At 37.6% G+C, this 15,192-nt stretch overlaps 1 protein-coding gene and 1 long non-coding RNA gene across 2 annotated transcripts; one reads left to right on the top strand and one right to left on the bottom strand.

The window, feature by feature from the left end:
• Positions 1 to 271: 271 nt before the first annotated feature.
• Positions 272 to 9,516, bottom strand: LOC117206312 (dentin sialophosphoprotein-like). Its single transcript, XM_033445540.1, has 4 exons — positions 9,397 to 9,516; positions 5,105 to 6,428; positions 4,700 to 4,932; positions 272 to 4,580 (listed from the first exon to the last, which is right to left on the bottom strand). The coding sequence occupies exons 1-4, from the start codon at positions 9,514 to 9,516 to the stop codon at positions 1,110 to 1,112; spliced, it is 5,148 nt and encodes a 1,715-aa protein (XP_033301431.1). The 3' UTR covers positions 272 to 1,109.
• A 3,379-nt stretch (positions 9,517 to 12,895) lies between these two features.
• On the top strand, positions 12,896 to 14,276 carry LOC117206423. The gene is made up of 3 exons (XR_004487387.1): positions 12,896 to 13,418; positions 13,530 to 13,716; positions 13,804 to 14,276. It is a non-coding gene; the product is annotated as an uncharacterized LOC117206423 (long non-coding RNA).
• The last annotated feature ends 916 nt before the right edge of the window (positions 14,277 to 15,192 follow it).

Here is a 15,192-nt window from a genome sequence, read left to right as displayed (position 1 = left end):
CGACGACACTTCCGAGTATAAGCATTGGCGAATAGTCGCTAATTAATAGAATTATCGAATGTTCGTAATTTGGCTTTTTAATAAAACTATATGGATTGATACAGGCTGTTCGAAGCTTTACACCGCTACTTTGTCGTGGAAAAAATAAGCAGGTACAAAAGTATCGTTTATCTTGATATATTGGTATCGTTTTATCGTTTATCGTTTATCTTGATATAATGTAAAATATTCTAATGAAATATTTCCGTTCTGAATATTTTTCAAACGAACCATTTTGGGTATTTATTATCGTAAATTCCATAAATCAAGTCGTTCAACAGCAGAGCGTCGCCGTTTATCTCATATATCATGTGATGAAATGACAAACATTTTACGCCTTTTTTCTTTACAACTATGGTCTTTATTACTTACATATGTTACACCAAGTCATCATTTTTCAACGAATATCTGAAAGATTTGACCGAAATACATGACGTAAGGTTTTCTTAATGATTGTTCAGCGCAAGTTTTTGTTGTAAATACTCCTAATAAATTTTAATAATTTTTCCAATCTGTAACTATATCGCGATATAGTTAACGGTATACTCTTTTCTTTTAAACGATAACTCTTTTAACGGTTCTGTATTATTAAAAATAGAAATCAACGTTTAAAGAATGTTTATGTCATTCTATCAGGGATCTTTTGCACACAATTCTGGCAATATTATTAGAGAAATTTTACAAGTCACAAGTTGCCAGTTAAAAACGTTAGTAAATTCCTTTTATCTCTTAGATCTCTTTATGTATTTATATAAATTATTAGTACCTACCAATAGATGTTTCGCATAATCCACAAGTTGACTCTGTTACACAAGGAACGAGTTTCGTAATAAAACAAATGAAATCTTTGCAAATAAATCTTCAAATTAGAAATTATCTGATTGTACGTAAAATCATGAAATTATAAAAGCCAATTCTGTAACCTGTAACTAGTTCTTTATCGATTCACCGATATTGTTAATTAGTAAATTATTCGACGAGAGAACCCAAGTAACTTTTAACGAATAATAATACAATTTTACTACACGTCGGTATCGACGTACATATTTCTTCACCTCTACTAATCATTTCTAATTTATTCCTACTATAGGAGATTCCGGTTTTACATTGGTATTTGGTTGAACCGATGGCACTGCTTCTGAAGCGAGTGTATTATATATTTCCGCATCTCCTAAAGTAGCAGACTTATCAACTTTTGAATTTGTTTGTTTGCTGCTACTGTTAGGTAATCTATTAATAATATCCAAGATACTATCTGTATTATTACTGTTTTTATCAAGTACAACTATGTAAGAATCCGATACAGTGCCATTGACATCAGTAAGAATAATTTCTAGTTGCAGAGTTTGCAATTCAGTTGTTGATGCTACTTTTGTAACGGTATCGGTAGCTTGGACGATGGATGGTTCTGTTTGAGTATTTTCCGAAGTTGTAGCTTCGCTAGGACTTGAATCTATTTCGCCGACACTGGTCGTTGATTCTTCGTTAATTTCCAAAATACCACTGCTAGTACTAATATTATTATACATATCATTGATACTATTATTAGTAGGAACTCTTTTGGATTGAACGCTCCGCGTTTCGGTCGATTGTCCTGTTTCAGATACGCTAGACTCTTCAGTTTGGGAGGGAGACAATGTTGTTCGCGCGCTTTTTAAAGTTGTGGATTCAGTAACACTTGAATCTGTCTGCACATCATTTTCGTTGGTAGACGTTTCTTCGTTACTTGCAGCAGCGTCCGTTTCACCTGTTACCACACGATTACTGCTCGATGCATCGACGTTACTATCAGCTATTGTTGTTTCTGATACCGAAGGTGATTCTTCAGTTGCAACTTCTGTACCTGCAGCAGTAGAAGCTTCGCTTCTTGGAGAAGACGTATCTATTTCTCCTCCTGCTGTTGTCGATTCATTAGCGGTAGAACCTGTTGATTCATCAGCACTGGACTCCGTCGTTTCGCTATTGGTGCTCCTTGATGTTCCACTATCAGCACCGGTTGATGTTTCGCTATCTGTACCATCGTTAACAACAATCGTAGCGTTCAAATCGCTTGATGTATCGGCAGGTTCGTCGGTAGCAACTGTTTCAGTTCGAGCACCGGACGCTTCAACCGACTGTTCTGTTTCGGATTGACCACTGGACGTTTCAGTTTGAGAGGAAGATGCCGATGTTCGTGCGTTTTCTACAGTCGTGGATTCGGTAACAGTCGAGTCTGTTTGCCCGTTACTTTCATCGGTAGACGTTTCTTCGTTACTTAGAGTTGTCTCCGTTTCAGTTGTTTCGCCTATGTTGCTCGATGTATCGATCTTATTGTCAGTTTGGGTAGTTCCTGGCTTTAAAGACGATTCTTCAGTTGCAAGTCCTCCATCTGAATCGGTAGAAGTTTCACTCTCTCCTCTTGCGGTTACTGATTCACTGCTATTAGAATTTGTTTCGCTATCAACGCTGATAGATGTTCCATCATTCTCTCTACCATTAATAACAATAATCGTAATGTTCAAACCATCTAATGCGCTAGGAGATTCGTCGATAGAAGCTGTCCGAGTCTCCGCTGTTTCAGTCGATCGTTCTGTTCCACTTACGATAGATTGGTCAGTTTGAGAGGGAGATATTCTCTGCACGCTTCTCGTAGTAGACTTACTATCGTTCGAATTTATTGTTTCAGCATTTGAATCTGTTTGCCGACTAGTACCAGCGATTAAATTATCGCTGTCCGAACTTTTATTAGCACTGTCATCAGTCACAGTGATAACATTGGGATTTTTGCCAGTGACGGTAATAGCGTTGGCACTGTCGTCACTAAGATTGGTTTCCGCTTGTGTACTTGATGTTTCATTGCCTTGTTTTTCTCCTGTTACAGTTGAACCATTGGCTCGAGAACTAGCCGCTGTTGTTTCTTCGCTTTCTGTTGCGATAGATCCATCGTCGTTTGAATCTGTTTGTCGACTAGAACTGCTAGTTGATCTTCCGCTATTGTCCGAAGTACCCTTTGCATTATTTGTATTTTCCGCATTACTCGTCGTTTCTGAATCGGAGTTCCATGCTTCAGTCACCTGTACTGTTTGCGTCGCGCTAGAACTTTCTTCAGCTTGAGAAACGGAAGCTGCTTCTGTATCTGACGTCGAAGACTCGCTGGCACTTGGTTTCGTTTGCTCATTGGAACTGTTTGTACTCGTTTCATCACTATTGGTAATTACACGAGTTGTTTCCGACTCCTGATTTGGTGTTTCGATCTCCTGCTGTCCATCTGTAACATTAGAAGTTTCAGGTTGCCAAGATGATGCTGTTTGCTCGTCATTCGACGCTGCAGCATGATCGCCCTTACTGCCAGTGGATCTTCCACTATTACTTGAAACATCGTTTGTATCAGTCGTAATATCTACGTTATTCGATACAACAGCACTATCATCGCTGGGAGTAGCTTTCAGCTTCAAAGTCGATGCTTCATTTGTCTGTCCAGAATTTTCTGTTTGAGGAGCAGCCGATGTCGTTTCCTCAGCCTTCGATGTTGAAGATTCAGTGGTATTTGAATCTGTTTGTGCATCTGCACTGTCAGTAGGTTTACCACTGTCATCTACGTTACTCGAAACATTGACGCTGCCATTGGTAGTAGTAGCTTCTGACTTGGTACGTGAAGTTGTAGACGTTTGTATTTCTTCATTCCTCAATGTACTAGACTCGCTAGCACTAGCATCTGTCTGTTTGTTGGTATCGGTGGATGTTTCACCGTTATCTACACCGTTGCCTGTTTCGGCTGTAACGCTGCCATTGTTAACTGGTTTGACAGTCGACGATTCAATAGCCTGTTGTCTTCGTGTTACTTCAGAATCTTTTGTTCGAGATACCGATGTTACTTCACCCGATGTCGCTGATCGACTAACACTCGAATCTCCCGATTCGCCAGCATCAGTGGTAGATTCTTCGTTTGAAGCGTTGTTTGATGCTTCAGACGGCGGTCCAGTTTGCGAAGTCGATTTTCTCGATTCACTCGTGTCACTGCCGGGCGCTGAGCTCTTACTCGAAGCGTCGTTTGGTTTATCCGTATTATTATCATTGCTGGATGAATTATCACTGACAACTGTTTCAGATTTGGAGCTAGAGGCTTCAGTTGTCTGCTCATTTTCTGAGATCCTGGACGCTCCAGTTTGTGAAGGTAATTGAGAAGTTGTCTGTTGACCTCGTGACTCTGTTTGTCGAGCCCCTGAAGTTGTTTGTCGAGATGATGCTACAGTTGACGATTCGTTAATATTCGAATCCTCTGATCCGCTGGCACCACCGCTAGCTGGTGAACTTTCACCTAAAGAGTTATTTGGTCTAATCGTGGCACGATCATTGCCGGATGGAGCGTCATTAATAGCTGTTTTTGATTTAGAACTGGAAGGTTCAGTTGTACGTTGATTTTCTGATTCTCTAGAAGCTTCGCTTTGTGAAGCTGATTGAGAAGTTGACTTTTGGGATTTTGATGTTGCAGATTCGTGAACGTTTGAGTCCCCTGATTCGTTCGCAGCATCCTCGGAATTTCCAGCGTTTGCGTTTCCTGTCTGTGAAGAAAATCATCGTTACTTAGTCGCGTATTTATTATCGTGTATTGTGAATGTACCTGCTTATTGCTATCACTAAAGGTCTATATCACTAAGCTATTGCTTGCTTGTCTTATTACCTCGGTGTTGCCCGAAATCCTGATTCCTCCTTCAACTACAACTGATCCTGAGTTTGAACCAGATTCTATCACTACTTCCTGTTCACCCGCTGAAATAACTTTATGTTGTCGAAAAGTAGAGTTTGTTGCTTGTCCGTTACCAGTTGCTTCAGCTGTGTTTGTCTTGTCTTTACCGGGTAATTTTTCTTCCTTATCGGAACCATTGTCTCCGTCAACAGCTGCTTGTTCATCGTCTGTTTACGAAATTAAAATGATTAATTTTATACTGAGCGTAAAGCAATAATATTAATAATAATAATATTGATAATACTAATAATAATATTAATAATATTGATAATAATAATATAATAGCAATAATATTAATAATAATAATAAATTAATTATGTATATAAATATAAACGTTACCCGTTACATTGACAGTTTCTGTTTCTTTCCAAAGTCCACCGCCATTGATTACTTTATCAATCGTTTTGATCACAGTTTTAGCTTGTTTCGAGTCTTCACCAGGTTGTGAATTACCTTCGATTAAAACTTTTATTTCAAAACCACTTTCATTTTCTATCTCTACAGACTTATTAGCTTTATTCTCGTCAGACGACAGGAGACGAATCAACGATAGATCTGTTACAAAAATAAATTCATCTTTCGTAGACAAATAATCTCTTACACATTTCCTTATTTGATCTTCATGCTGATCGCTATCTTCTAATATATTACAAATGCTCATTAATTTATCTGTATGTAAATTTTTCTTTGCTTTTATTATTTTCTTCTTCAAGTCTATCTTTCTCTTCCATTCCAAATACCTAAGTCTGTTCCATTCGTACAGTTTCCCGTATTGAACGTTCGTTTTATAATGTTTAAGTATATGTTTTATTTCTTTGTAGTTCTTCTTTTTATTCAATGATTTTTTTAAATATTCCTCGAAATCTTCTTCGCTGGAAGACGAATCGCTGCTAGACTCTGACGAAGAACTGGAACTTGAACTTTTATCACCGTCATTTCCCTGCGAATCATCTTTCTTTTTTCTATCTATGGAATTAGATTCACGGCGTTTCTGGTGTTTCTTATTAGATTTATCAGAGGAACTGGCAGAACTCGAGTCGGAGGAATCGCTTTCATCCGTTAAACTCCACGATTCGGGAGAACTTTTTTCAAGACGATCCTTTTTACGACGACGATTTCCATCAGATTTCCGCTTATGAGAGTCTTGCTCGCGAGAATATTCTTCGTCAGAGTTCCTTTTACGAATACGCAGTTCGCCAGACTTTTTCTCCACAGATTCTTCCTCGTTTGAATTTTTCTGTCGGGTGTCCTTCTTCCTAAATAAGATCAGTTCGCTTTGCTCGGAATTGGATTTGTCCGATGAATCAGACTTGTTTTTTGTATGTAGTAGGTTTAAGGGAATGGAATGTTTTTCATGCTTTTTATTGCTGTGTTTCACGTCACGATGTTTCGAGTTTCGAAGAAGCCATTGCAGATAGTCAGAGTTCGACGCACTCTTTTCTGTATTTGAATTGCGCAGCCATGTGAGTGGATTCTCTTCCTCGAGGTTTCGTTCTCTTTTGAGCTTTCTGATCGCGGAAAGCCATTCTGACTTGTCGAAAGGAGCGCCATAGACATAAACGACCGAAGAGACGAGGAGGATATTGACGATGACTGTCGATGGTAAGAAAACATTATTTTTTATTGATACTTTGGACGATATTATTTTTTTATACAAAAGAAGCTAATTTTTGTTAACTCTGTTTATTGAATGGAAAAATTATTTAGATGTCTGATAGATATAAAAATAAATTTCTAATTAATTTAGGATACTTTTTTCACCCATTCGAATAATATTTAATTTCTCAGCGTTACCTTTCATTTTTTTGGAACTTTTATTAGATACAATTCTCGACGACACGTTGACACTCTCTCTTTACTGATAGGCTACATTTTTCGAGGTCCTTTTATACAGTCGCCGCCAGATAAATTTTTCTTATCACGAAAAATTTATGGCTATTATTACGATGATTCATCTCATTTCTCATGTAATACTTTGCCGTACCATAAACAATCGTTATGCGCTAAAAGAGAAGGTATCCGAAATCCTTCATACGTAACTTCCACGCCGATTCCTGGAATGGTAAATTAAATAAGATTTATCGCGATGATGTGGCAGTCACACTCGAATCTCTGTGTTATAAATATAATATATAATTTTATTATTTTCAATCAAACTCGATGAAAAGATGCTATCGTCTATGATGGAAGATACCATGAAAAATTATTAACTGTAGAATTTAATTAAATTTAATTCACAGATATTCAATTTTGTAATAATTTGAAGATATACGATTTACAACTAAAAGGACTACGTTCGTTTCTTATCAATGGCTGTTTATTAGGTACACGCGTGAGAAGACTATTTGTAGGTCGATGCATTTATTCGGAGATATTGACAGGTTGCAATGATACAGGCGTCGAAGGAGGAGAACGTTGCACGGTTACATAATACTCCTCTTATTTTTATTTAAATTACAATACTTATGAGATTTAAGAGTATAATTACAATGTTTCCCAAAATTAATTTCAGCATCAAAATACAAGAAACGAATACAAGATACGAGACTCCAAATAAATTGAACATCGACCAACGTGAGTCAACGTTATTTCCTACACAGGATCTGTTGACTCTTTCGAGGAAAATGATGCTATTTTTTTAAAACTAAAATTAACTATGTTTAAGCCTGTCGACAAAGCGTTAACAAGCGAGCTGTGAGAGCAGAGTCGAAAGTGACGGAAATCGAAAGTGACTGTAGTAGAGAGCGTGCAAGCGGCGAAAGTGAACGTGATCCTGACCCAGGACACTCTAGTTTCCTCGGTGCGACAGAGAGAGATCTGTTCGGCAAGCGTGTGCCAGGTTAATAGAAATCTCGGTTGGGTCGGGTCAGGACGACCGTTGCGGTCAGCGAAAGTGAAAACGAAACGAAACGAAACGAAACTCTCAAGTTGGTCGTGGGCTGCAGATGTAGGTTAGTGAAATTGAGGCTGGTAAAAGTAGGCTAGTAGAGTCGTGCCCCATATCTCTCTGTCTCAACACTTTCGTTCTCGATTCGTGTACAGTTCATACCTTGGTATAGTGCGAGGCGCGTTTACTTTCGTGCGAGTTCGAGAATCTTTTACGAAGTCCGCACCAATGGCAAGAGTCGTTTTATCAACCAAAACTGGGTTTACGAGCAATCAGGTTATACGAATTAACGCAATAAACAGAATTTTTGCAACAATTGCATTATTTCGAGAGAGGAGGCAGATTTTGTGGGCAAAATTTTTGGACGGAATGGAGAATATTTTGCAGTGTCTCGAACCCGATATCCAGCAGGATAATAGGTCATTCGCCGTTTTTTCTGTACTAGTTTTCAAAGTTACTAATGATGGAAATTACCCCAGAGGCTTCTCATTGTTGGTTTTCCAGCGTAGCTGATATCGATAAGGCGTATCAGTAGCTTCCTGTGTTTCGAGGTAAGACCCCTGTTACATGACTGCTTTGAAGAGATTAGCGTTTGCCATTTTTTCTCTTAGATTTCTCTGTCGCTCTCTCCCTTTAATAAACGCCAAGTAAATTTCAGTAATTAGTAGCATCTAGGAAATTATAACAGTCGAGAACTTTTGTATCAAATATAAATGTATAGAACAGAAAGTAATTAGAAATTGTTTATTTGAATCTTTCAGTTAAAAAATGTCTACTTTAAAAGTTTCTTAAAGCGGTATCTTTCATTCAAAGGGAAATGGTATCTTCCATGAGTAATTTCTCTCGTTTCTCATCGAAGGCGACGAGACGAGCATAAGCAATGGATGCACGACGTTTGTTAATACGTCATCATTAGCGGGGCTGTAAATTAATACTCTTCTGTTGGTCGATGCTTTTGATTTTACATTTGTAGCAAATCAGATATCGATAACTGTGAAATTGCAACAGAATTCTCCGTTAAGCAGGAAAAAAATCATGTTATTACGGTATTATACGGAAAGATGTTTAAAAAATACGGAAAACATACTACGACTGGTAATCAAATCTTCATGGACAGATTCTTTCTTCGTACCGAAAGTCAACGAACATTCTGTCGGGTCATCGTGCTAGGAGAGATATCGTACGATGTTAAGAGTAGAATAAAAGAACTATTTCATTCAGGGCACTCGTCTATTTTAGTGCATAAATCTTCCGCTTAATTATATCGTCTTGCGTATTCCAGGAAATTATTTTAACGTTAGTTAAATTGCATACGAAGCTTCGACTAAAACTAACTTTTACATTTTTTAATTTTCTAGTAAAAGGTGATTATCGGACTGTGGATGTTTGTGCATTTACAGAAGAGTTAATTGTACATCAGATGCAGAAGTATATGAAATACTTAAAATATAGTATTCGTTATAATATCTAATAGACGAAATAATAATTTTCTTAGGTTTTGTAGTTTCAATTGTGTTCTTAAAAATTATTTGGAGCATATATCAACTCTCCCTCTCTCTCTCTCTTTCTCTAATATAATGATATAAGTTATCTATTTGTGATACGTAAGTATACCGTATTATATTGCAGTTCGGTAGTTTATTAATGGGATCAAAAAATAGAGTAATATTAAAATAAGATAAAATTGTAAAAAAAACTACAGATCCACTTTTTCCTTTTATACGATCGTTTCTAAGAATTATACAAGATAAAAGCACATATTTTCAGTCTTCTGTGATGATGTGCCACAAACAGCTTTTACGCAATTGCTGAAGGAATTAAACCACTTGAATTCATTTCCGGAACACCATTCTTTTACTAGCATAATATGAGTACAGTGTTCTTATAAATTCTTTCTTCTTGGTTCCTTTAATCTTCGCGTCTCTATACCCTTCTTTCGTGTAAATTGGGTTAACGAGGCTATTAAGCGGAGGACCTCAAACCTTTTTGATTAGAGGTTAATATGAATCAATATAAACGTTATAAAGTTACAAAGTTCATTTCTATTACCAGTTGTTCAAGCCACTGTTAAGGATACCTTTGGATGAATAGACGGTCAATATTGATTATCAGCTTGTGTGGAACATTTCAAAGAGGGCATATAATTAATGGGAATTCAATAAACGAATAAAAATAAATAAAATAATAGTGGGAATAAAATAAAACATATTTCGTACATATTTAACAAAAAACCATATGCTTCGCGGGTAGACGCGTTCACAGTATAACGCGCCAACGAGAGTCGTAAATTCTCGTTAGGATACGATGATCGATGCCGCGAATCAGCCGATACCCTATTTCGATTAAGATAATAGGGGTGGTTGAACAATTATAACACTGATTTAACAATTTAAGTATGCTCATTATTCCAACGACATTTCCTCGAAGAATATAAGGTGAAGAGTGACTAACAAGTTGAAATGTATTCTTTTTTTTTTTTATTTGTTAAAATTTACAATCGATTCTCGCATTGAGAATTTTCATTAATTTTCTCTGGCGTGACGCAGTGACATGGCTAATTATTTATAATAAGTTAATACTTATTATAGACAAGTATAATTTATAAGTAAGTATTATAAATAAGTAAATATTACTTAATTTAGATAACTAATTGAATCTAGCGTTTAGGTCTAGCGAGTGTCTCTTCAGCCTGCGGATCTGGTCCGACGTATCAAGTAGTCCAGTAATTAGGGGATTTCGATGTCTGTTGACTCTTTTGCTATATCTGTCGCTATATTTTGCTATTTCCTCTTTGACTGTTGGTATCTTGAGGTCGCGATGTATTAGTTCGTTGGTGACATACCAGGGTGCATTTATAATGGATCTTAGCGTTTTCGAAGGGAAGCGTTGAAGCATTTCAACGTTGGAATCACTTGCTGTTCCCCATAGTTGGATTCCGTAGATCCAGACAGGTTTTATTACGGCCTTATAGAGGATAATTTCATTCTGTGTGCTTAGTTTGGCCAGGAGATGTATTCTGTTAATATTTTGTTCAAGTTAAGTATGCTGTTCGAAGGGATTGTAGCACGTAAATTGCGTTCCGTGACGGAAGTATTTATGCGGAACTAGCGATGGGTGCTAGTCGTCCCATCAACGGCCTCTTGCCGGTGAGATGACCGTTGAACATAGGAAAAATCCACTTATCGCGCCTTTTGCCGGATTGAGCAATAATCTTAATGAATTTCTCGATCTGTAGGATGTTTAAGCAGCAATTAAGGGCCTTAAAAGCGAAAATGTTAAATTTAATGACAGTTCCTTAGAATTATTGCGGGTTCGACTAATTATATTTGTACAGCCAGCAATCGTCTTGACCGAGGGATGGATTTTGGTACATGGCAAGGTTACGGGGCGTAAGACTGTACGAATAAAACACATAAAGACGTATTTATAGCGTCTCTGCCGTGATTACACCCGTTATTATTATATTTGAATTTCATCGAAAGTATTGCTCGATATTTTCTCAAATTTGGGATACTTTTAAAGCTCGATATGGTGGGAAAAATATGGAAGGGTTGTCCTACGCATATCGTCGATCCGACTGTCTCTCGTAGCAGTGCGATTGCCTTGTTGTCGCACACAGTGCTCGTTCTTTCGCTGGAAACCGATGGACTGTACTGGTTTGTACTGTATGTCCACCTTATCAGCGTACGCGTAGACACTTTAACTTCTTCCGGGCAGACTGATAACGTTCTAGCCATCATCGGGCGAAAATTTACGAAGCTCGGGGCAGATCTACGCGAATTTTGCTAAAAAGAACTGCAGTCCATTAACTTATCGAGAACAATTTATCTGCTTTTCCTGCCAATCATTCGAACAAAGAGGAAATCATTTGCGAACGTTATCACCTTATTAACAGTTATTTCTGTTTTATCCACTGGGATGCTACTCTGTATGACCTTGACATCATCTCAAATACGTGGTTGACACCTTCATACCACTGCAATCATCGCTGCAATCCACCTACCCCAGGCGATTCTCTAAAGAACTCATCGCTATGATAAAGAGTAAAAAGCTGACTCATCGTTCTGTTAAGCGATGCAACGCCTACAGCGATTACCTTGTCTTTTTTAAGCTTCGTACAGATAGCAAAGCTTTGTCGGTAAAGTGCAGGACTTTTTATATTAACTCGATAGAAAAGTTAATACCTCGTAATTTTCAATCTTTCTGGAGTCGTGAAAATAATTGTACCTTTAAGAAATCTCGTACCTTCCAGCACCTCTGACATAGCTCACCTTCATGCCTCGTTCTTTCAATCGGTACACAAGCGTCCTGACGTTCCTGTTTATGATATCTACTGTAAAAATACGTTTCGTTTATTCGAACTACGTATCGAAGTTGGTAATGCCTTTGGTATAATAAGCAATTCGGTCATTAACGATCGATCGGACGACGATGGTCTATTCTCCTGTATCTTTTAAGTCCTACCACTTTATCACGTCCAAGATTCCATGGATTATCTTCGATCTTCCTCTCTCCTCTGTCTGCTCACCTACCATCACGCAAATCCGACAAAGTTAATTAAGATCCGATCTCAGTATCAAATATCATGGCTAAACAACAGTTGAAACAACTTTCTGCGTTTCATCTTCTATAAAATTTATAATTGTTTACGATTACAATACGATTCTAAGTTTGCTGCAACTTGCTACCTCTAAACAACGCAGGCTCATAACCGACTTATCGTTTATTTCTAAAATATTAAACGATCATGTTGATTAGCCCGACATCTCGAATCTAGTTCAATTTTAACGCTTCGTTCAACAGTCTCGGCTATTATCCGATATTCCATGTGTCTCCATGCGAAATCGACGTTGCCGTACAAAATCTTTGTTACGCGATCTTTTTTAACTTTATGTTCATTTTCTGCGTGTATTATATTTACTCGTTTGCCAGCGTATCGACTTTCTCAGAGGGTGTTATCTGTTAAGCAAATAAAAAAATAAATAAATAAATGCTCGCCATTTATGTGCGCTACGATGAATTTCCACAAGTAAACAAACATTGCGTAGAGATCGGTCTTTAATCCGTTTCCCTGAGGAGAAATCGTCATTATTGAGACGTAACATATACTGTGATTGCTCACTATACATGTATTAATCAAATAACATCTATCTATAAGAACACATAAAGGTTATCAATGATATAAGGAAGAAGTTACAGCGAGAAATAAAAGAAAATTTACATACGTCATCGTACATCGAAACATTACACAAGAAACGATTGTGCGTAGAATCTAAAGTTCAATGTACAGTTCGTTCTAAGAAGACAACGGGAGTGTGGCGATTTTTCTCTCATTTTTCTGGCCAGTGCAGTGTTTCGGAAAGGAGAACGTAATACGTCAATTTGCACTAAACAATTTGACGGAGATTACGACGACATTTAAACAGTGGTTATTCGAGCGTTATTACATTAACTCGCATCCTACTTAGGTGGATTTTTCAACTTCGCGGGTCATTAAACTTTTGTTGCGATTAATTTACTACGAGTATTCTCCGTTCTCGGAACGAAGCAATTGCGAAATACATCATTTCAAAGGCGGATATTCAATTTTATTTGTTTAATAATTTCAAAAAATGTGTTTTTAACGGACTGAAAACTTGACTACCTTTATTTCTTTTAGCTTCAACTTTCACGTCTATCTGTCTATCGTACATACTTAACAAGGAACTTGGAAAGAGAACATTCGCAATAAATAAATACTACCGAAACGCAAAACGATACAAACAAGTGAGTGTATCGTTGTTATCTTCCATATCTTATTATCCTCCACGTCCATTATTCGATTCGCCAACTATATATGTACGTTTATACGGAATCGCTAATCGACTTGTTTCTTAGATTAACGCGGTGGTCGTCAACAAACTTGCCACAATCAAGCCACTTGCATAGCCGCGCACCAGGATATTATGATGCAAGCTGTATATCAACTTAATCGGTGTTAATAGAGTCACATTTGCATCGCAGTAATCTATACGCTCTGAACGAGCGTTTAAACGTTAGATTTTTAAGAAAATTGAGATTTGTGGTAATTGGAGTATAATAAAAAATTGGTATACGCTATCGCGTTTCCTGTAAGATACGTTCAAATATTTTTCTCTTTCATTTTTTTCAGATACTTATCAATTGCAAGAAAAACGTTGACCCAGAATGCAAGATTCCGCAAATGTATTTGTTACATTCTAAATTAACACCGGGCGAATTTTCATAATTTTGGTGTTTTACATTGATTTGTATATCATAAGTGACTTATCTTCGTGACTACGTTAATTAAATACAATGTTTGTAGACAGTGGTTTATTTAAGAATATATACGGCGAAAGATAAATAGACATGAATATTTAATGGCGTTCCTTTGTTTTCTGAATATATAAAAACCTGGACGTGTTTAATATTTGTACGTAGCAAATATCCGCGTTTTATGATTGTAGTGTGCGCGTTAATAGCTGCAGCCACGTGATAATTCATATTCGGATCGTAAAAATGATAATAACAGTGAAAGTATTTTTCTAACGTCTAATTACGTATGCGAAATGTAAAACATATAATTACTTGAATATATTATCCAAATGATTTTTTTGCCTATAATATCGTATTGTAATTTCTTTTGCAACATGAATATCTTATATTGATTACCATGCTAATAAATATATTACATATATATGTCGGAGTCAGGTTGGCATTTTGGGGCGTCCGATGAACCTCTCCTTACTTTACCGTCGCGAATGTAGCCAATCTCTATCAGTACGAATGTGGACACTACCAGACGCTACGAGTAATGGTAATAGGATGGTCGAGATGATGGTGACAACGAATTCAGGTTCGATAACGAATCCACGGTCCACGGGAGGACTAGTATCAACGTGCTACTCGATTCGGGTAACTTCCCGATAACTCAATCGGCAATTCGTCCAACGACTCACTAACTGACTAACTCTAACTCTCGCCCTAACTCTGTCAATCCAAAAGAGGCTGCCTCCCGTCCCCGCTTCTCGGGTTAATCTTTGTTTTAAGGAGAGCCATATAATCATTTCATACCTCTGTCAGGTACATGTTCCTCCCGTGACTGTGGCTACGTCCAGTGACTCGCCATCTCACTTGGAGCCCAAACTCATCGTCATAAAGTCAGATTTGAACATTAAGACTATTTCTTATTTTTATTACTTAAGGGCGGCTCTAGTAAAAGTCTGGACTAGTGTATTGGGGTTTTCCCAATATTCCGGACGGGAAATCCCGCTGTCTTTCCCTCTCCGACATATATATTTGTATGTTTGTATGTTGAAGCAATAAAAATAAGAAAATAACTTTTAATGTTCCAACCGGGCTTTATGAAAACGGATTGGGGTTTGGGGTAACCTAATGGGTCACCGGACGTAGCCACGGGCACGGAAGGGACGCGTACCTGACAGAGGTACGGAATGGTTATATGGCTCTCCTTAAAAACAAGGATTGATCCCAGGAGTGGGGACAGGAAAATATAAGGATGGTCTCATTAGGCCGAGGG

Source organism: Bombus bifarius, unplaced genomic scaffold, assembly GCF_011952205.1.
Source record: "Bombus bifarius isolate JDL3187 unplaced genomic scaffold, Bbif_JDL3187 scf7180000008006, whole genome shotgun sequence".
NCBI lineage: Eukaryota > Metazoa > Arthropoda > Insecta > Hymenoptera > Apidae > Bombus > Bombus bifarius.
Note: the sequence above shows the minus strand (reverse complement) of the source record. Positions and strands in the feature narration are given on the sequence as shown.

What these genes read in the sequence shown, in the direction of transcription:
- LOC117206312 (XM_033445540.1), bottom strand. Translation starts at nt 9,516, where the DNA reads ATGCTAGTAAAAGAATGGTGTTCCGGAAATGAATTCAAGTGGTTTAAT. An exon ending in AAAATATGTGCTTTTATCTT is followed by an intron (nt 6,429 to 9,396) that starts GTATAATTCTTA and finishes AACAAAAATTAG; the next exon opens with CTTCTTTTGTATAAAAAAAT. An exon ending in GGATTTCGGGCAACACCGAG is followed by an intron (nt 4,581 to 4,699) that starts GTAATAAGACAA and finishes TTTTCTTCACAG; the next exon opens with ACAGGAAACGCAAACGCTGG.